Below are 23019 nucleotides of genomic sequence, written 5' to 3' on the forward strand. Positions count from 1 at the left end.
ATTAAACATGCCAAAGTCCCTTAATACACATTGAAAAAGGCAATGTCATATTTTAATTTTTTTTTCTCACATTAAATCCAGCATTACTTGTTATCCAAGTACGCACAGGCTTTGGGTCTGAATCTCACTTAAAAAAATATTAATTTAAAAAAATATTTTTATTCCTGTGCTTTGAATGTGTTTTTAGAAGCAATATCAGTCATTACAAATGTGTGCATTTTTCTGCATATCGGAGAATAAGACTATTATAGTCTGCAATAGTTCTACTATATTAGTGTAAAATCTGCTAAAGTTAATTGTGAATTTCATGTTTATGCTGTTGTATCTTGCAGAAGAAACACAGTCTGAGTGTGCTGATAAACATAATGGCTAGTGCTAGTTTGTATAGATTCTTACACTGCCAGCGCTCATCACTACAATATTTGAGTGCTTTCTGTTTTGTATTAAAAGGTTAATTTCTATCATGCCTGAAACTACGTAGACCTTAAATACGTGCATCCCAAAGTTTTGGATAACTTAGTAACAAAAGCAGTCCAGGGGAAACAAGGAATTTGTACTTGTAGGAGCTATTTGCTTCAAATCGGTTATAACAAAATTAGATATAATATATTTCTATATTATTCAAAAGCATAATAAGAACAGATATCTGAAAGTGTACTTGTTCTAAAAGCAGCCATCAAGGCCATTGCAAGTAATGCAAGTGTTTGTATAAATATGTGTGTATGTACATGTGTATGTATGTACATGTGTATATATACGGACATATGTATGCATCTATATATGTACACACACATTCAAATACAGCCAGTGCTTTAAAGCCAGTACTTCAGATAGCAATATTTCAATCTTAATGTCAAGCAATTCTGCATTTGTGAGAGAAGCTTAAAGATGACTAATTAACATATCTGATGGTGTTTTTCTAATACAGATGCATGACTGTTCTTTCCTTAAGGCAAACCCTTAAAAAAAGATAGGTTAGTGGTACGTTGTCTGTGGGACAGTGGAGCAGGCAGAGTGACATCAAGAACTCTAGACAAAGCAATGAAAACATCATCACTAAAATCTTATTCTAAATATCTATCCTCCCACCCTCAAATGATGCAAGGATCCCAATACTTACCTTTCAGATATTAGCAGCGAAGGTAGACATTCACAGTCCATGGTTGCTTTCCTGCCTGAGTAAATTAATCAGTGCACAGGGATGTCTATGAGCATTGGAGCACAGACTAGTGCTAAAATGGTGTTAAAAGTCCTGCACATACTTTTAGCTTGTGCTAACTTGGACTTTCCCATCCTGCAATTATTTATGGGCACAGTTTGGTACTTAGGAGTGTTGCAGGGACTTTTCCTAACAGGCAGTTTACAAGTAGCTGCACTGTTTTGAAGGGTAAGAGAGTTTACTAGGATAGATGTACCTTTCCATACCTGTTGGTTGGAGTACTTGGAAACATTTCTGTATACATTTAAATAACTAGTTTTGAGAAAGCATGTAAGTATCACAGTAGAGTCCAATGAATAAAATTTTCACAACAAATTCCAAATGTAAATCAGTGCATGTGAGAAACTATATATCCCCTGGTATGAGAGCTGAAAGATGTGTGAAAATCATGCTGTTAATCTCAATGCAGTGGTGACTTTGAATTGGTCATCAGATTTCTATTCTGCTAGCACATAAGGATCAACAAAAGTGGAGGTCATACTTTTTCTGAAATGTTTCCAGACCAGAAAGACTAAAGGCAGGCAGAACTAGCAAGAGAAAGGGACAGAATGCAAAGCAAATAGCAATGTTAGATATCTCGGTGCCAATTCCTATAATATACAGCTAATCCATAAACCCAATTTTGTCTGTCTTTGTGTGTTTTTTAGATTGCCAGTCTTCAAGTATTACTGATCAAAGTCTCCTTAGTTCTTTCTAAAATCAACTTAGACATTTCAAAAAATCTGCCATATTCTACACATTAATGAAGGGGTTTTAAGTGTTTAGTCTTAATCCAGTTCTCCCTTGATTATAAGCAATGTTAAGCTTCTGTTGCTTTTCAGTCAGAGCAATGTTATGCCAGAGTTGACCACTTCTGATCCCTCCACACCCACCCCAAAAATATTAATAAATTGGACCTAATTTATGAGAAAGGTATAATTGTTCTATCTGTAATAATGGATAAAACACAGTCTATTTCATATGTTAGAATTTGATATAGACTTTTCTGGTTGAAAGGCCTACTGAATGCAAGGGTCTTATAAATAAATTTAATTAATTTGTTGTGGAAAAAAAAAACAAACCCATGGGGTTCTTACAGACTTTGAGAATCTGGATTAAGACCAAGGAGTAGGATTATACCCATCATTTTATCATACTGTTGAAATCAAAGTTTTTAATCAAGGCATTATAGAAGTTGGTGGAAAGATTCCTATTGAGTTTAATGGGCATTAGATTCAAGCTTCTGAAGCTTAAGTATTAATTACTAGATATATTTGGTAAACAACAACTTAAAGACAGTTCATAATGTCATCTTTTTGGTTTGGAACATAAAAAGTCTAAACTGATTATTTTCTTGTTCTTAGCAGGTCCTATTTAATCCATTGCTAAGAAATTGTCGATTTTTTTATTTTGAATTGTTTATGGCAAGTGTTTTTCAATTAAAAACTGTAATGTATAAATAATTGAGAGAAAGTCAGCATACATTCATGAGTATCTATGCAGAGGAAATATGCACATTTAAGCAGAATTTCCCCAATTGGTTTGCCTTAAGGCAGAAATAATTTATATTCAGATAAAAAAAAAAAGAATGTTAATATTGCAAAATGCAGTACTAAAAAGGTTTAAAAAGGCAAAAGTTAAAATTGCTTATGAAATTTCTTATGCCTTTGTGTGTGTGCAATTTGCAACTTTGTTTTAATTACATAAACATGTAGTGTCTTTTGCTAGGAGATTCCTAATGATAGCCAGAATAAAATTCACCTGTGGGATGGATGGCCCACATGTACCTTCTACATTAATAGAACTTTATATTATCTGTGTTGCAATTCTGCCGAGTCCACTTAAATAGCAAATCCTCATTGTGCTGTATAATGTAGAAATTAAAAGTGCTGCTTTACAATCTGATTGAAAAATTAGAAGCAGCTGGTGAATAAAACAAACCAGTGGGACAACATTTGTGAAGAGTGATAAATTTCTTCTTTACTACCTATGGAGTGCAGAACTGTTACTGATAACAGTATTGCTGCATTTGAACTATCTATCTATCCTGCCTATTTAATGTTGTTATGTTTCCACCATGAGGTGTATAGCCAATATCTAGAGGTCTCCATACTGTTGGATTCACAAGTGCAGGTCTGACACTGGAAGAAGGCAACCTAAAATGGATCCCATCTCTTTCTTCAGGAACAAAAGCAACTCAAATTACCAACTAACAGCTACCCAAGGCTTTTCTGTTTTCATCTATCCTTGTGTCTGTGTTAGAGATTCCTTTTTGCAAGCAACTTCTTTTGGTTTAAAATGATACCCGGATAAGTTTCTGATTTTTGATAAAATATTAGCCTCATAATTTCCTGTATTTTTATAATGGGGTTTTTCATAGTGTGGACCAAAAAGAGAAAAGGGATTTAAAGATATAAATGCCTATGTAATTTTTTTCATAGGAAGCCTGAGTGCTAGTCAAAATGTGGCAGTGGTCTAAAGGAGAGTTGCGGTTCTAGAGAGTTAGAGACTATACATCCTTTGAGGCAGGAACCACCATTTTGTTCTGTGTTTATACAATACCATTTCCTGTATGCTTCTATAACACTTGTATTTGGTAAGGTTCAGTGTGTGCTGTGATAAATTGAAAGCTGTATGTGAACATGCTGCTGACTGGCCAGTGCTTAGTTGCTGGCTGGCCAAGCAGCGTGCTGCCCCCTAAAATACATACAGGAGAATTCTGCCTGTCCTTCTGTCTGCTTGGAATTTGGATCAATCTCTATCCTCAAGCTACTAATTTTCAAAAAAGTGGTTGGAACTTATTCTTCTACGGGCTTCTTACTACGTCTTACCAAATTTGGTTGAAGTTTGCTTCAAATCTAGTTGGAGGACAGGATGACCACATAGACTTGTTTCCTTTGGAGACCAAAAATGTCTTTTTGTACTGTTCATTGTCTGGAGAAAACACATAGCATGTTTCATTTGATTGTTTTTTAATTTTTCTTTGTATAACAGACCATATCCAGTAGTAACCAAAGACCATTGATTTATCATGACATCACCACCTTGCCCCAGGTTGCATATCCCAGATTGTTAAGTTTTAAAATTTATTCCTAGTTGTGATTATTTATTCCAAACAACTATTTCAGAAAAAGGAGTGTAGGAATAGTTCAGACCTGAAAACTTACTCACGTTTCTCCAAATCCTGTATCTTTGGCTACATATACCTGTTGCTAAATTTTAAGTTCATGTAGAGACATATACTTAAAAAGTCTCTGCATCTGGGAACTTCAGAGACAGAAAGAAGCCCTTCCTTAATGGGACATGGAATTCTACATATCCAGGTTGACCATTTAAAACACTCCCAGTCATTGATTTTCATCCTATCAACTGAAGCTAACTCTTTCTTGTTCTTCTGCACTTACACTGTTTCACAAAGCAGTGATACTGTTTTTTTCTGGTTGCTTAAGAATTGAATACATAAGTTAGGTGAAAAAAACTTGATTGTAGAGCATAATTTTAAAAGTTTAAGCAGCAAATTGCTAGGAGATAAAGTCTTCAGATACGATGCTTTTCTCTGTCACTCAGTGGCAGACAGAAGCAGCCATAAATCCAGATAGATTCTTGGGGAGGACAGATTTAAAAGGTTTATTAAATAATTGAGCTCATCCTTATGCAAGTGCAGAATGTAGTTCCCAGATGAATGACATCTTATTATTACAGGGTTGTTACTGGTATTGAACTAGCAGGTCCTGTATTGAATTGATGTTATAGAAATTAGGTATGTTTTCTGTTCAAATTAGTATACTCTTAAGAAAGTCTGAAAAGAGCCTCTGGACATGCAACATGAAAACAAAAAGGGCCTGTTAAGTTCATAAAAAATATTCTTCATATAATTATTTTTTACACTTATTTTTTAAAAGGTTTTGGTAGGCACTGAGGATGTTTTGAATAAGAGAACTTGGGGAGAATTCTGTAGGGTTCTTATTTCCACTTGTGAAAATAAACACTGTGAAAATGAAAAACTTTCTTCATGCTTTTCCTTCTGTTGATTTAAATCAAGGTTTATTATTAAGCACAGGGAAATAATAATATTCTTTACACTGGGAAAAAGTAAGCAGGTTTGCCAAAAGCCTCCTTAATCCTTTCACCGTCACTGTTACTTTCCCAGACTCATTCTTCAAATGGAGAATCTTTCAGTTCTGATATAACAGCTGGGGACAGGTCTGTATTCTTTGGAATGAGAAGCTCTTCAAAATATTCACAGCAGTACATAAGTGCTAATTCTAAACTTTGTAATTTGTGTTTTCCTTAAAAGTTTTGACATACACAAAAAATTTAAAAAAAAAAATCTTAAATTGGTTTCTGTTCTTAGGTATTTTAGTGATTGTAAAGTTAATTTTCAAACACATCATAAAAATTACTAAAAAGTATTGCTGGTTTTTACATGGAACTATGAAAAATATATCAAATATTTCAGAAAAAATATTTTATGTACACTTGAATATAATGTGTAGCACTCAAGTGAATTGTTTATATACCTGGTTTTTTAAGAATCATATTCTTAATGTTTTTGTGTTCTGTTTGCTTTATGTGCATGTTCATAAGACTATGACATTTAATGAAGAGATCTTTTTAAAGTATTGATAGCCATGAGTAAATTATACTATGTTTGATCTGTGTTAAAGATTCAAAGTCCAAGGTCTTTGAATAGAACTTAGAATAAAAATGTAATTAGGTTACATCCCTAAAGTCTGATATATCTTTAAACAAGACTGCAAATGAAACTTTATTAAAACTTCAAATGAATTATTTCTTTGCTTTTTTAAATTCTTTTTCCCTCTCTTCTCTTTCATGTCTATTACTGACATTGCTGCTTGTATTTTACCTGTCTTTTCCAGGGTATTTTAATTATTTACTGCTTAATGAGTAGTACTGAGATGAAGCTTCATTCAAAGCTGCCCGCTCACTAACAGATTTTTTTTTTTTTTTTTTTTTTTTGCTTCAAAGCTTTGCAAGGTTTTGGACTACTGCAGCTGAACCGGCAGTTGTCATCATAAACTTTCCTGGAGGCAGTGTTTCCTTTTAGTAATTGATAAAGGAGGTACTGTTTCCAGAGGTGCCTTCTCAGTGGGACTGAGAGCTGATGGGGTTGCATGTCCTCAGCCATTATCAATAATCCTTAGAAGTCATAGGTAAAACAAACATTATGAAGCTATTAATAAAAATATATCTTACTCTTCAGAGGATCATATGATAATTCAAGTTGGAAGGGACCTCAGCAGGTCATTAGTCCAACCTGCTACTCAAAGCATCCTTCTGAAGTAGATTATCTGCACAACAGAACAGCTCCAGTGCTGGAGCGTTGCATCTGATACTAAATTTATTATTGGAAGCTGTGAAAAGTAAGGGGAATGGGGTAGAATCTGAATAAAATGTAATCACTACAAAAAAATCATTTAAACTGAGGCAAGCATTTGACATGAGTTAGCAAAAAAAGTAATTTAGTGAAACTAATCTGCTTCAGTGTCACTTTCTGTATTTAACAGATAATGATCGTATTACTCTCTGAGATTAAATAGTAATATAACTTGTTTTCATTTGGTTCTATTGAGTTAAAAAAACCCTCAAGCCCTGAAAAACAGAACTGCAAAGCGTGTGCCATTCTTCACTATTCATCACTGCATTTTCATCTCCCTCCCCTCTCTGCATTTGGATATCTGCCTATAAACACTGAAATATTTGTGAAACCTGAAGTGTGAGCATCCCACAGAGTGTGGGCCTGCTCTTATTCAGAGCCTGGAGCCTTACATTGTGAGCTTCCTGAATACATTTTGCATCTTAGGTAGCCTTTGCATATAGAAAGCACTTTGATGCTTTACAAACATGAAAGAAGAAGGTTTGCTTGTTATCGTGAAGCAAGAATTCCATTCTCTTTAAAATGGGTATGTTGTCATTCAGCTAGTGTTCAACATTGTTTGCAATGTTCTTCTCTAGATTAAAATTGACATATATCAAAAAGTGTTTGTTTATATATAATAAAACCAGAAGGCAGCATCTGACAAATGTTGCTTTCATAAAATATGTTAACCTAAAAAGATAAAGGGATTTTAATTGTAAACCAAAATTTTCTGCGTTGGTTCGTTAGAATATGAATGTAGGACAGACAAGTTAGTGGAATTTCCATATTGGACCTGTTCAGTTGTCAGGTTTTTTGTGAAGTTGGACACTTATCTTGAAAGAGTACTTTCTTTATTCTAGTTTGCATGTGGACAAAATGCTGCTAAACCAGTTTGTGGAATTAGTGTTGCAAAGCCTTCAGATTCTAGATTCCACCTCAGACCTAAACTTTTGTGAAAATGCCTGAAATACAAACATTTTTTTCCACAGTTAAGTCTAAAGCAAAGGCAAAAATCGGTGATATAATGTAGTTCAGATAGCAAGACAGTAATTACAAGTACGTTTCTAACTTTCAGAGTTAAGGGTTATATTTAGTATGAAATCACTCTTTGATTTACTATTGTCTTTCGTGTATGTCCATATGTTATATTTTGTACCACTCTTTGTAAAGTATATGTGAGGTCTGTGTGCACATAATTTTGGGGGAAATCATATAATTGACACCAGATTTTCTTTGTAGAGTTACTCTGAGTAGTTGCAATTGGTTTAGAGTAGCTGTATGTCTCTCAGAGAAAATCTGAGAGGTTTTATGTAGAGCCAGAAGCAATTTTGGAACGCCTGGAGCTAACACAGAATTTTGAGGGTACACTGCAGAAACTGGAAGGTAAGAGGAGGATATTTGTTCCAGTCTCCCCTACAACAGTGCCTGTTCCTCCTGTACCTACTCTCCATGCTTTCTTGTAAGAACAAGAGATTTTTCACAGCAGTTCCTCTTCTGGTAATGTGCTCTTCAGTTAATTACAGGGGTTTTTTCCTCTTACTGGCCCACAGTAAACTATCCCCAAAGCAGCTGTCTTTTTGGCTGCCTGTGGGAAACCCTTCCTTCTTTGCAGTTCAGTAGTGTTGGCAGCAGCAGGGGAAGGGATTAGAGAGCAGACAGGCAAGCAACCAGAGAAACTGGTATTATCCCTAGCTTGTGAGTTGCCTCTTAAAGAACCCTTTAAGCAACATCTTTTTTAGAGCATTTTTAGTATCATAATGTGTTGATGATGCGATATAACGTACTGTGAATGGTCCTACTGTGGGTGCTACAATATGCACTGCCCTCTAGGTTTGTATAGGTATATTTTGAGCATTTGAGCTTTAAGGCAAGGAATTTAGGTCTTCAGAGGACAAGACTATGTATGATCTAATGCTCACTGGATTCCTGTAGTTATGTTTGTTTTCTTTTTGGACAACAGATACTTGCTTAACTAATGTCAACAGAAATAATATAACATTCTCTAAACTGCAATACCAAGGATTAGCCTAGCAGTTCTTGACCCAGAGAAGGGAACACCAAATACCATCTTTTTGCACTGCAATCTTAATTCACCAATGCCATATCTCAGGTTGTGTGATGCTCAACTTTCCTTTTATCTCCTTTCTTCTCCTTTATGTCCTCAAGCCTTCTACTTCTCAAGCATGCTTTCAGTTGACCTTGAGCAGCTTAGACTCTAGGGAGAGTACTACTGGTATATTGTCAAATTGGGGAAATTGTCAGAATACCCCATGACGAGCCAGCATGTTCATTACAATATTCTTATGAACCGTCTATGTCATTTTGCTAAAACTCCCTGTGGAATCTTTCTGAAAAATGTTATCAGCTACTGTAGAGTTATGGAACTGCAAATTTTATCTTAAATCTCTTTCACAATTTTTGTCTTGCTTTTGCAGATGGCACATGAAGTCAAGTTCTTGCATCCGAGATGAGTCCCAGTTCTGTACAATTCATTTTACCTCAGGAGCCCAGGGTGGTTCACCTATTTACTGAATGAGAGCCTTGTTTTATGATTCTTGTGAGGTGGAACAAAAAGCTTACAACACATCTCTGTTAAAGACTTATAACAACCTTTGTAGATAGTGGCTCATATTGGAAACTGTGACAGATTCTTAACTATTTCAGCATGAATAGTACTACCATAATTATCGTAATTGAACACAGGAAACTAAAAATAATACAAGTAGTTCAAGCAGTTAAACTGAAATTTAAGACCATATCTTTTAAAATAGTAATAACATTTTGTCTTTTTTTTGCTACCATTAACTGTTGCTTCAAGCAGATTTTATGTCCACATAGTACAGTGAAATAACTGATTACAAAAGATGTCCTAGTTCTAGATTTAAATATACTATAATATACATAAAGCTTTATTCTTCCTTTAGGTTGTTTTTTTAAGCTAAAGTGGAATATTTTCTAAAGTCCTCAACAACTGTTTACAATTTAGGATTAAATGTGCTTTCTGCTTATACTAGTGCTGCTGAAGAAACATACTTAAAGACCTGTCACTTTTTTGTGCAATTGTTTCTGTGGCATTATTTTCATTGGTAAATGTACGAGCTGATAGAAAAGGAAATCATTAGGTGCTCTCAGTATTGCTGAGGCATGGAGCTAGAACAGGTCAGTCACTGCATTTTGCAGATTGTGACATTTTAAATTACCTGTACAGTACTGGAAGCAATCTGTGGACCTAATTAACATCTCACCTAATTAATGTCAGGACTGTATACAGAGAATTCTAGATAGTTTTTCACGGCCTTTATTTATTAAATACCACATTATTGAAATTTGCTATCTTTATTTTCAGTATTGAAAACTTCAGATTTGTGTGCTGTTTTCTTAAGTGGGAGTAACTTTTTTTTTTTTCCTCCTTCAAGTAATCAATGCACTGCTGAATGAGTTCATTTTAATGCACTCAATCATGCCTCTAATGTTTGTAGCTTACGGGCGCAAGCATCAGTAATGCAGGAATGTTATATGGCTTTAGTTTGGGCCATTTCATAAAATATTCATGGAATCAAAAATGTGCATCAAAATAGCGGCTGGGAGAATTACATTTATGTGCCTGCTTTTATGGCAGCTTCACATTTAAACCCATTTGTGTTAATATCTAGTCAATCTTTCTACTTAAAAAAAAAAAAAAAAAGGCAAAATAGTAGTCTCTGTATATACCCCTTTTGGTTTGATATCTTTTGATATAACAAATGTATACTTTTGGAGTGGGTTTTAGGAAGGGGAATTATAAAAGAAGTTTTAGATAATGTAAAAACGTTTCTCTTCAATATTTACAAAATTACATTGAGTTCTTTTGCTTGAATGAATAGATTTATTTTTTTGACTTCTAAGCAACTCAGTGAAAACTGTGGCACAAATCTTTATGCATACATATGTAGCTGCTATGAAAATAAGAGCAATTTCTAAAATTTTATACTGTTAGTGGCAGAGTAATGTCTTGTATTCATATAATTGTTTAAAACTGATTCTTTACTCCCAAAATTATATTGTGACAATGTTTACCTCCTGTATTTAAGATTAAACTATTGCTGATAAGGTTTCTTTTGTTATGCCCTGAGCTACATTAAACTATAACATTTTAGTAGTGGTATATATATATATATATGTTGCAAGACTTACGTTTCTGAGTTTTTATTCCTTTTATAAACAGGGAAGAGATATCAGAGATTCTCAAACTCCATTTAGTATACACTGAGCTAATTTCTGCATGGCAGTGGAAAAAAATACGCAATTGCTATTAATGTTGCCAACTGAAAATAGCTATACTGCTTTGTGTAATGTTTTGCAAATAGATTTTTCAAATATAGATGTCCTAGAAACACCTTCTGGATTTTCTCTTTGAATTCCTAGAGATGTAAAAGATACATTTGTACAAACTATTCCAAGTGATTTTCCTACGAATTGTTTTTCCTCTCATTTTGCCTTTTTTTTTTTTCCTCTCTTTCTTCTTTCAGTTGATAATAAAAGTCATTTAAAAATCTGCCTTGTCACTGCTCAGGTGAGAGAAAAATACTCTCAGAAGTGTTCTGTAATTGGCTTATTACTTTCTTGTAATGCTTTTCAAGATTTTCAGGCAGCATCTACCTGTGTCTGTGCCTAACAGTTGCAGTAGTTCAGTGTTTAAAAATTGGAATACACTGGCCAGATCAATTCTAACTGAACCGACTCATGACAGTGAATAAACTGGCCACCCCCCTGAAAACATTATTTTTCCACAACATTTGAGGTTCACATAAGCTTTATGGATTAAAGAAATAGGCTGGTATGTCATTTGCCAATGAGAACAAGGGATTTCAGGTTATTTTGATGGAGGAATGAATTCCAAAGTCTAAAATGTTTTACCTTCCGTGAATTTGAGAGGTCTCCAAATAGCTAGTATTACTTGAAAGAGTCTTCAGTAAGCAAATTCCCAGCCATGTGAGGACTTCCATGTCAGGAATTCCATCTCTGCTTCATTTAGGAAACTAGCAGGTATTTTGTTTTCTTGCTCAGCACCTTCTTTTTTTTGTATCTCTGTGAGCAGATTGTGTTACTTTTTACTTCATAATCTTTCTTGGTAATTCAGTGAAGCCTAATGTAATTTAGTTCCATTTGAATACTACCAAAAAATTATATTGCTTTTGTATGTTGAAGCTTGATGTAGATGGATTGTTTCTAAAGAGGTTTCACTGGGATCTGGCAAAAAGGATGTCAGGTCACAGCTCTTATGGTTAGGTCAACTCTTAAGAACTATGGGGTACATGGAATATATGAGTTCAATTTCTAGTCTGACAGAAACTTTCTCAAGGGGATACTGCAAGTGAGGAAGCATGGGTAAGAATTACCATACCTGATAGTTCTAAGAACCTAAACAATAGTTCTGAAGGTTGCATGTATTTATTTACCAAAATGATGTCTCCTGTTAAGAGATTATATTACAGAGTCTTAGGAGAAATTCAGATACTGTGTTCAGCTTCAAATTATGTATCCAGGTGATACTATTCATTTGTTTGCTGCTTCCAATTCTTACTAGAGTTTTGGAGTTACACCTGAATCAAACTCTATTATTCTAAAGAATCTATTACACATGTGAAACTAGATCACTTAAATGTATGGCAATAACCTTTCAAGAGGATAATCAGCTGATAAATAAACTTTGGAGAGAATTGCAAGGAGGAGTCTGTATGTGCTTATAAGTATCCAAGTGAATAAAATGCTAGATCTGGCTATTAACATTAAACTTCAACTCAACTTTCTATCATTTGTCACAAAGTCAACACCAGCTTCTTCAATTAATATCTTAAATCTGCATTTAGCAACTTGGATAACTGGAATTCTGTTGACTTCTGGGTTGAACTTGCCCTAAGAAGTTAGCCAGACTGGATAGGCAGAAACCCAAATCCAAATTGGAAGCCTCCTTAGAATGGACAAGAGTTTTCATCTGGGTTCGCAAGTCTACATCTCTGTTTCCTGTTACATGTACTGTCAGTGAATCATTAAACAACTTGTACTGGTCATGATAATTTCACTTTGCATTTCTGTTTGTTCAGTCTGATGTCAAGTATGTGATATTTTGGAAAGAATGTACAGGTCTTTTCCTGTCTGTTTACAGGATAGCTGCACTGGAAATAAGATTTTTTTGCCAATGTTTTGGGCCATCTTTTTGATACCTGTCCCTAGCTAAAGCAGAACTGAATAAAGCCTGCTGTCTCCCCTTTTACCTGGCACTTCACTCTTCAGCACTTTTTGTTGTGTCCTCTGGGATTCTTAAACGAACCATAGGTTGTAAAGCCTTAAAATGATTTGTCTATGAAACTAATTTAATTAGTGTCTTCTTTGAAAGAGAAGTTTCTTGCGCTTGTCAATTTTAGTTGAACTCATTTTAATCATCAGAGAAGCTTAATATGAAAATAAATTTAATTCTAATAAAGAGTTCTGTTTTATATTGCAAAGTTGAAAGCATGGTTATAAAAGGGTAACATATGCAAAAGACAAATCTAAATTAAGTTAATAAGAGGAATCTGTCATAGCTGTTCTGCTGCCTCTAGGTTGGCTGGAGGCCTGGGGAACTAGCCCTGTTTTCTCTCAGAATGCTTAAAGAAGGTCCTTCTCCAAGCTTCTCTCCCTTACTTTCGTGCAATTGGGAAACAACTTTTCTCCTTCCTGGTTTGTTTTGTTTGTTGTTGTTTTTTGTTTTTTTTTTTTTTAATTGGAATGCAGCACTGTAAAAACAATCTGCAAAACAGTAATCATTCCTTATAAATTCCTTATAAATCATGTTTCAGAAGAAGTGCAACCTGCAAACATCTCTAAACAAACTTAGGTTTTGGTTTCTTTCAGCTTTTAATAGAAATAAAAATTGATATATTGATGATCTATGGGGCAAGATTCCTCCATCACACACACACACATACTTAAGAAGGAAGGGTCACACTCACAGTTCTCCCTGCTATAGAACATTCTTTTTAAAACAAGGTACTGTGACCAGAATGCTTTTATTGGGTTTTTTACGTAAATGGTCTCATATTACCTGCTTCCTAGCAGTTTTTCTGTACCCCTTATGTACAAGGTAAAGCTTTTCTGTTCTTTCAAAGGGCTTTGAATTTCCATTGTCCAGAAAGCATGGAAATCACCTAGATTGCATGTATATGTGGAGATAAATCTTGCTGAAGGCAGAGGGGAGGGAGGAACTACTCGCATGTTAGAATGTATTGAACTTTATCTTCAAACTTTCCATTGCCTTAAATATGTTTGAGTAACTTACATTTGAAGACCTTAAAGTGTATTACTTCAGGCTCAGTAATTAATCTATTGGTGGTTAATGCTCTTCCAGTAAATTTACTACAGAAACTCACCGGATTTGGCCTAGTAATAACTGTTGAATAAATTCCTTCTCATAATACTTTTTTTCATCAATTAATTTATTTGAATAAAGACTTCCGCCCCCCACCCCCCCCCCCCCCCCCCCCCCCCCCCCCGCCGGTATTGAAACATCTATTCTCCACATTTGAAATCTTTCAGCACAGGTTTTCATTATGCAAAAAGAAACTTCAGGAACAGTTTGAATTGTGATTATTTATGCATAGATATGGTTTTGAAATATGAGGTCCACAAAGACTATATTCATAAGTCTGTAACATGTATTTGCTAGAAAATTCTGACTTTGCATCCTTGGTATCACACCCCCCCAACATTGTGAATCTACAAAGGAAAGCTAATTTAACATGTGATAAGTATAAATTGCAGCATTACTGGTAACTGTGAGACTTGGCAGTATTTTCCAGTGATCTGTAAGTTATATATTGAAGATACTTGAAAAATCTGTGAAATGATGTCTGCAACTTACTTTCTAATGAGAAAATTATTATAGACTAATAACTTCTAAAAATTTTGTTGATTACCCTGTAATTACAAATGACATTTTTCAGGTCATGTCATGAAAGCTGCTGAGCATTATGAAGCATTTTATCAGCTAACAGAGGGTTCGACATGGAAGGATGAGACAGGCCATACTTACAATTCACTGGCGTGTGAGCATCTCTGGAGAATTTATACATTACTAGCAGACAAAATGCTAGAAAATAAAGAACACCAACAGGCCATCAAAACGCTAATAAAAGCTTTAAAAATGGCAAAAGAAGGTAGGTGGAAAATAACACTTTCACATTCCTTTATTTGATGTGCATGCCATGATTTTCCCAAGAGTAAAGTAGAAATTGTCAAGTGTTTGACTGGGTGATTATTTCTTATGAAATTCAAAGACAAATGCTATCAATACCCTTCCAGATCTTACTAAAGCAGAAATTCCTTCTTGCCGACAACAAAGAATCTTTTAGATTCCTTGAAAGCTTCATCTCCAAAAAAAACAACCTTGTGGGTATAATAGTATAAAACAGTGAAACCATAATCAGAAAGTGAGGTCACTGATGGAAGCTCAGCTCACTGATTTTGACTGGCTAGTCAATGTGGATTTGGCAATTTTTGAGTGACATTATCTGCTGGAACAGTACCTTTTCACTCTATGTAGTTTTTTAGTACTTGCAAAAAACAGGTTTTTATCATAAGCAAACATGATTTTTTCTGTATATCTTAATACATGTAAGTACTTTGAAACCTAAAGTAAAAAATTACAGAATCGCAGAATAGCTGAGGTAGGAAAAGAGACCTCTGGAGATCATCAGGGTCAGCTAAAGCAGACTGCCTAGTACTATATCCAGTCAAGTTTTTAGTATCTCCACAGGTGGAGACTCCATAACCATTCTGGAAAACATTTTCCACTGTTCAAATACCCTCACAATAAAGAAGTATTTTATTGAGTTCAGATGGAATTTCAGTTTATGCCCATTGCCTCTTGTCCTGTCCCTGAGCACCACTGAGAAGAGCCTGGCTCCCTCCTCTTTACACCCTCCCATCAGAAATTTGTGTGCATTGATGAAATCCGTGCTGAGCCTTCTCTTCTGTGGTCTCAACAGTCCCAGCTCCCTTGGCCTCCTCTCCTAGGACAGGTGCTCCCAGTCCCTTAGCCACCTTTGCAGCCCTTCGCTGGACTCACTCCACTATGTCCCTCCCTCTCTTGTACTGGGGAGCCCAGAATGGGACACAGCGCTCCTGGGGGGACCTCACCAGTGCTGAGTAGAGGCAAAGGATCACTCCCCTCGACCTGCTCGTAATGCTCTGCCTAACGCAGCCCAGGATCCCGCTGGTCGCCTTGGCCATGAGCGTGCATCGCTGTCTCATGGGCAACTTGTTGTCCACCAGGAAACCCAGGTCCTTCTCTGCCAACTCCTTTCCATCCCGTCAGCCTGCAGCCTAAGCTGCTGCCTGGGCTTATCCCTCCCCAGGTGCAGGACTTTGCATTTCCCTTTCCTGAACTTCATGAGACTGCCATCGGCCCACTTCTCCAGCCTGCCGAGGTCCCTCTGAATGGCAGCACAACCACCTACCCGGTGGGTCAACCATTCCCCCTCAATTTTGCACTGCCTGCAAACACGCTGAGGGTACGCTTGGTCACACCGTCCAGGTCGTTAATGAAGATATTAATCAGCATTGGTGCCAGCATTGATCCCTGAGTACACCAATAGCGATTGGCTTCCCACTGGACTTCATGCTGTTGCTCACTACCCTTTGAGGCCAGCAGCTAAGCTAGTTTCCAGTCTACCTCACTGTGTACTGATCTCAGCCATATTTTATCAGCTTGTGTGTGAAGATGTTATGGGAGACGGTGTCAGAAGCCTTGCTAAAACTGTGAGAAACAACATCCACTGCTTTTCCTTCATCCCCCAAGCCAGTCATCTTATCCGAGAAGGCTATCAGGTTGGTGAAGCATGAATTTCCCTGTCTTAAATCCATGCTGACTACTCCTGATTGCCACCTGGTTCTAGATAATGGCTGTATGAAGCTTCATCCATGTCTGGATAGGTTTAAAATTGGGGGAAATTAGAATAGCATTTCAGTGTTATATATAATGTGAGATGTTCATCTGCTAGAAATACTATGCTCTGGAGCATTTCTTACACATGAGCGCGAACAGAAAAGAAAAGGCAAATCTTACGAGTTGACTTTATGAAAATGCACGTGATTTTCCAGAAATCTTAATAATGCTTGTTTCTCAAAAGATGCTGTTAAATGATCGCTTCTACAGGCTTAGTTTTCCTGGATGATTATCCTAGATGGTTATTGGAGTGCTTCTCAGAAGTAAGATGGAAGGTCTCAAATAATCATCTTTTTCCATGCACAGCAATTCAAGAGCCTTTCATGGTATTCCTTAAGGGGCATATTGTGCATATGAATTGCATGTACAATTAATATATAATATTAATTCAATATTTATCACCAGATATATTAGTTTTTTAAATTTAATAATGTATGCCCAACATTAATCTGCTAGACAGTCTTTGAGTAGTAGTTGGGATAGATAGAATTAAACTAGCAAAAATTACAAAAAAATTGAAAATATTTTCCAATTTTAAAATGAGTTTTGCCACAAATAAGTATATGACTATACAGGCAGATAGTATAACACAGCAATCTATAGAAAAGTATAAAATGTAGTTATTGAAGCCAAGGCAAGTTCCTAAAAAGAAATATCTTTATTAGACCAGCAGATACTCTTCAAAAAAATGAGCAAGCTTTCAGGCATCTATGCCCATGTGAATTTTGCTATTTATTATTTTTAAAAGTGCCAGCAAATTATTTCTATTTCAGGTTTTTTATTATATTGTCATTAATTATATTAATTCTAAAGAACAAAAATTTCTTATCTTACCTTATCTCATGAAGAATAATATTTTAAAACACCATTTGAAATCTAAATGCTTTTAGTGGTAATTTTTTGGAGAATAACGCAAACGGGACTTTGGGTCCATGAATTCAGTTCTTTCCATTCCAAATGTTTAATTTGTGAGGGTATATGATTGTATTTGGCTAATTTTTTCTTTTAATTAAACCACTAAATAATATATTTTGTTTCTATCTGCAATTTACATTAGTAGATCCGTTTTATGAGTTGCCTGTTAAGATCTTTTCTCTTGGGAGTATGTACCCAAATACTGAGAATGCCAATACAATTAATCAGCTGAAGAAGGACACATGTACCCAAAAACTTCTCCATCTTTTCCAGGTGCATCTATTGATCAAATACAAGCTTTTAGCTTTTTTTACATCTGTTGTCTATAATATATGCTTAAGTCACAGCTATGGTAAAACTGCTGCTACTAATATTTACTGTGATAACTGGAAGGACTGCTGATGAAGTTTCCTATCAACTTCTTCCCATTGCTAGTGAAAACTGCTGGAAATGAAGAGATTGTCAAAATGGATCTGATTCCTTTCCAAAACTTACTTTGACCAGGCAGATATTCCAGTGCCCTTACTTCAAATCCATCACTTTCACAGCTTCCCGAGACATGTAGTAAATATCACTATGCACAGTATACTTGCCCTTGTTCTCTTTAAATTTAAGCTTTAGAAGCTCCTTTTCAGATGAGTTCTCCAGTCCCCATTCCAGAATCATAGCCTCTGTCTGTGAAGCTCATATTTAACAATTTAGTTAAACCCATACTGGCAGTGGCTGCTATCGGTAATACCCATTCTGTTCTTCTGGACCACCATCTATGTTTATGTATTTTATGAATTAGGATTAGATATTACCCACTTCAGACTCTCAGACTGTTCTTAAGTGCAGAAGGAAGTTTTTTATATCCTTACCAACTTTACACTTATTATTTCTCTGTGAAACTGTATTTCTGTATCATTTTGCCTTATTAAGCCTTGTAAAGAATATTGAATATTGGAATAGACCATCAGGGTTTTGAGTTACAGGCTTTTCATAATTTTATGTGACATATTAAGTGCTATAGATAGAGCATTACTATGGCCTCAGCAATTACAACATTCAGAAAGTTCCAGAACTAGATGTAGGCTTCTGTGTGTTTGGACATAAAGAATTTATTAGCCTGATAATTGTAAGTGGAAGATCTCCCTTTACATTGCAACTATATTTATTTATGCACTTTACAAAATAGCAGTTATGCTTCAGGTTGATTTTTCCACTCTTTATTATGTTTGAGCAGATGGACACTGAGCAACAGAAAGACTGGATTTTTGGCTATTTTTAATATAATTTCAACTACAATCTTTCTTATGGATACTCATGTTCTGGAGGGAAATTTTTTAATATAGTGTGATACAGTAAGCATTTAATTTATATAAAATCCAGTATTGAATGGGTGATTTTCTATTAGGGAGCACTATAAAAAGACTAGCAAGCAGTGTTTGTTAGATAAGTATGAGTGAAATAAAACCTGGCACGGAAAAGTGATGCGCCTCAGTTAGCAACTGCCTGTGCAGATATTTCTATGACTACTGCTTGCAAGTATAAGTTATCCCTTATTTTAGCTAGTCTGGCCTACAGTAGCTTGCAGAATAGCCATGAGAATAAGAAATATGAACCTGGTCTACTGAAAGTTCTCTCTTGGTGTTTCACTAAGATTCACATTAGCAAAGTGCATGGGTCAATATATTTTGTGTTTATATATTAGGGTGTATTATATATTTGTAGCTACTTTTATATATGAATATATAGAGAGAGGCTACTATGATTTTCTAGTGTGAAGACGCTGTGAGTATTATTAAACAGTTCATGACAGAGAACATTACACCACATTAAATTGATTGTACTGCATTACTTACTGGAAGGTATCTTCTCTGACTTTGCTCAACTTTCTTGTTGAACTTTGTTTAAATCCATAGCCTGTATTTTTAATTTCCACTATATAATTTTGGAAAGAGATAAATAGCAAGGGTAAGGAGGAGGAAAAACTTACTACAGTATTTAAACATCTGTATGTTATTTAAGAACCTGCAAGAACTGTCTGTATTAATGTAATTTTGTTCAGATTACACTGGTAACTGTAACTCTAATCCTTTCTTTAGGAGGTGATACGACGATGGAAGGAGAAGCTGCATATTGCTTAAGTTTAGCATATCATTTTGCTGGAGAACAACAGACAGCGTTATCAGTAAGTTTATTTTCAAGTTACTTTGGCTTTCCCAATGCCTTTCTCTGCCTCCTTGGCATCTTAGGCATTTCGGAGTGTGGAAAAGACTTGGAGAGGCTTGGCTCATGGACCTTTTATAACTGGGATATAGGGGATCCATGTGGCTTAAGCAATTATGGTTCCAATAAATTCCAGAACTGATGGAGTCTAGGCTTCCATGCTTGGATCTGTAGAAATAATATAAATTGACAATTCAGGTTATATGTGACTAGCTTTCCATTTCCTGTATTCATACATATATAAAACAGGTTTTATTTACTTAGGTTTTTGTATAAAACACCAGTTTTGCAAACTACTTTGATACAGCATATTTGTGAGCAACAATTAAAATATATCAATATTTGTCAGCAACAATTAAAATACATCAATTCACATGTTGAACTTTTCAGAACATCAGGAATTTAGAAGAAATATTAATTGCTTTTGGTATGAAAAGCTGTAATGCTGATGTAATCCCTTCTGTTGACACTTGAGTTCAAGCTCCTCTTCTCATGTTTCCCTTGAGCCTCTTATACATAAGAATTCTAAGACAATGACAATTCTACATGTGGAATTCTAGTCTGGAAGGAGGATTCCTCTAGTTCATCATAGATCAGTGTGAGAAGAAAGATAAGCAGCAACTCAATTTGTGCCAGTCATCAGAGAAGTCACAGTCCTCCATGATCCTCTTAAAAATGTTTTGTGGAAAATTAATTTGTTTGAATATGTTGTCCATGATTATTGCAAATAATCAGCTGGATAATTACTATTTCTATTTGTGTTTGTTCCTTTAACTGCAGTATGACTTGGTATTTTATTAATGAACATATTTTATAGAGGTCATTCTTTTGATAATTTGTTGTGGTGGTTTATTTTTCTCAGAAATAGACCAAAAGAAGTCACAGAGTGAATTCAGCATGGGTTTCAATGTTGCTTACTTGGCTTCTGCAGTGTAGGAGGGGTTCTAGATTTCTCTCTTGAAATATCCTCTTACATGCTTTTAATGTTTTGTGATATGATGACATGGTTTAACCCCAGCCAGCAACTAAGCACCACACAACTGCTCACTCACTTCCCCCCCACCCAGTGGGATGGGGGAGAGAATCGGGAAAGAAAGTAAAACTCGTGGGTTGAGATAAGAACAGTTTAGTAGGACAGAAATAATAATAATAACAATAATAATAATAAATTGACGTAATAATAATAATAAATTGACAATGATAATAATAATAAAAGAATTGGAATATACGAAACAAGTGATGCACAAGTAATTGCTCACTGATGGATGCCCAGTTAGTTCCTGAGCAGCGATCCTGCCCAGGCCAACTCCTCCCAGTTTATATACTAGACATGACATCCCATGGTATGGAATACCCCTTTGGCCAGTTTGGGTCAGCTGCCCTGGCTGTGTCCCCTTCCAACTTCTTGTGCCCCTCCAGCCTTCTTGCTGGCTGGGCATGAGAAGCTGAAAAACCCTTGACTTAGTATACACACTACTTAGCAATAACTGAAAACATTGTTATCAGTGTCATCAAGATTCTTCTCATACTGAATCCAAAACATAACACTATACCAGCTACTAGAAAGAAAATTAACTCTATCCCAGCCAAAACTAGGACATATGATTTTTCCAAAAGTTACTGACCATCTTTATACATAAGTCTTCAATGCTGATAGACCTATCTTCTGTGTAAATCAACTGAATGCTGGGAAGTGGGAGCCTGTTCTCACATCAGTTGCAGTCAAAGTCTGTAGCTGGATGTGAAAATATTTCAAAATTAAAAAGCTACATATAATTTTATGAAACTATTTCTAATAGTTGCAACAGCAATGAGAAGAGGATATTTGATCTCTTCCAAGAATACAGTGTGACAGATTAGAGTAGAATTTTTTGTACTAAAGTTTATCTGCATTGTTTTTTGACTGACAAGTGTGCTGGCATTCTTACCTGATCAACTTGTCTGTTAAGTTTCTGAGTCACAATAAGCTGTGTGAATGATGAAGAGCAGCAAGATAAACAAATGTGCTAAATAAAGAAGGCTGCATGCATATTTGATCTCTCCATCACAGGAGAAATTAATTAACAAGACTGCACAGTTTTCATGGCATACAAAGGATAAAACTACCCTTGAAAGTGTCAAAAATATTAGATGTCCTGGCATTGTTTCCTCAGGATCCACTCTGCTTACATTTTATAGCTACTCCTTTCCCTTCATTGCTCCCCCATGCCTCCCCCCAAAAAGTTACAACAATCATTTGGAAGTTCCATTCCTTTTGTCACTGACAGAATTATTATTTTTAAGGAAGATTCTGAAACCTTGAATTTTTTATTGTACTACTATTAATTTAAAGTGTATACATAATAGGTTGTGCCTATTGGTTTTAGTCTTACAAAAACACCTGACAGGTAAAGAAAGCAACGTGCATTTTTGTTAAAAGAGAAAGTCTCTGTAGTACAAAACATAAATGATACATTATGTTAAGAGTATAAAATGTTATTTCAACAGTAATGAAAATACCAATACTTTTCAGTGTAAATAATATAATATAATGTTATATAGTGGCATTTCCTAGTATAATGGCATTTCCAATAATATTACATAAGAAACCTATGAGGTACTCTCATTCAGAAAATATAGTGTGTGTTATGGGACTAAGAAAAAGGGGTAACATTTTAGTTCCTTTTGTCCTTAACAGTGATCAATATAGACAGCAGTAAAATATCAGTGGCTGACAGTACTGTTGAGCACAAGTTGTCTTCACTCTCCAATTAGAAATCATTGCCTAAAATTTACCCTTCTGTTCTCAGTTTAATGGTCTCTGTATCCAAGGGGAGCTCAGATGCTTACAGAGATGAAATCATTGCATCCTGTTCCCAGGGGACTACTGGTTATCATTACACATAACATGCAGACAATACTGCTAGGAGCCAGTTTGCCTCATGGTAATATGTAGTTCATCACCAGCTTCTGTAGCATGCTAAAGAGGTCTTGCCACACAGCTTGGGACTATTCGGGTGTAGACTCAGGGGTCTCAGCAGTTATTTTCCTGCTTTGCATCAGTTTTCATCTTCTTTATCCTTTTGTGCTGTGGTCCACCTCAGGCAGTCTCCTTCTAGGGGAATCTGAAAGGAGCAGCTGTTACAGATACCATTTCCTCCAATTGTTGCCACTTGGCTCCTTTTGCTCTTTAGCGTGCTACTCCCTCCCCCAACATGCACACACAGTAGCATGCATATAAACTTGTTTCTCTTTCATTCATGTCTTCTAGCAGAGTGGAGAAGCATATGTTCAAAATATTCATTATCTGATGCAGTAATTAAAGGTTGAAATGATTAAGCTGCAGCCTATTATATCAAAAATATGCAGTCA

The 23019-nt window shown here is 35.6% G+C and overlaps 1 protein-coding gene across 2 annotated transcripts in view; it reads left to right on the top strand.

Moving 5' to 3' along the window:
* Positions 1-23019, top strand: part of TTC29 (tetratricopeptide repeat domain 29) — a 224294-nt gene that overhangs the window by 119487 nt on the left and 81788 nt on the right. For both annotated transcript variants that reach the window (XM_041126217.1, XM_030027181.2), the window contains 2 exons: positions 14540-14752; positions 19545-19630. In XM_041126217.1, the coding sequence (XP_040982151.1) occupies positions 14540-14752; positions 19545-19630 (299 nt within the window). The remainder of the gene's footprint in view (positions 1-14539; positions 14753-19544; positions 19631-23019) is intronic.

This window comes from Aquila chrysaetos, chromosome 1, assembly GCF_900496995.4.
Source record: "Aquila chrysaetos chrysaetos chromosome 1, bAquChr1.4, whole genome shotgun sequence".
NCBI classification, from domain to species: domain Eukaryota; kingdom Metazoa; phylum Chordata; class Aves; order Accipitriformes; family Accipitridae; genus Aquila; species Aquila chrysaetos.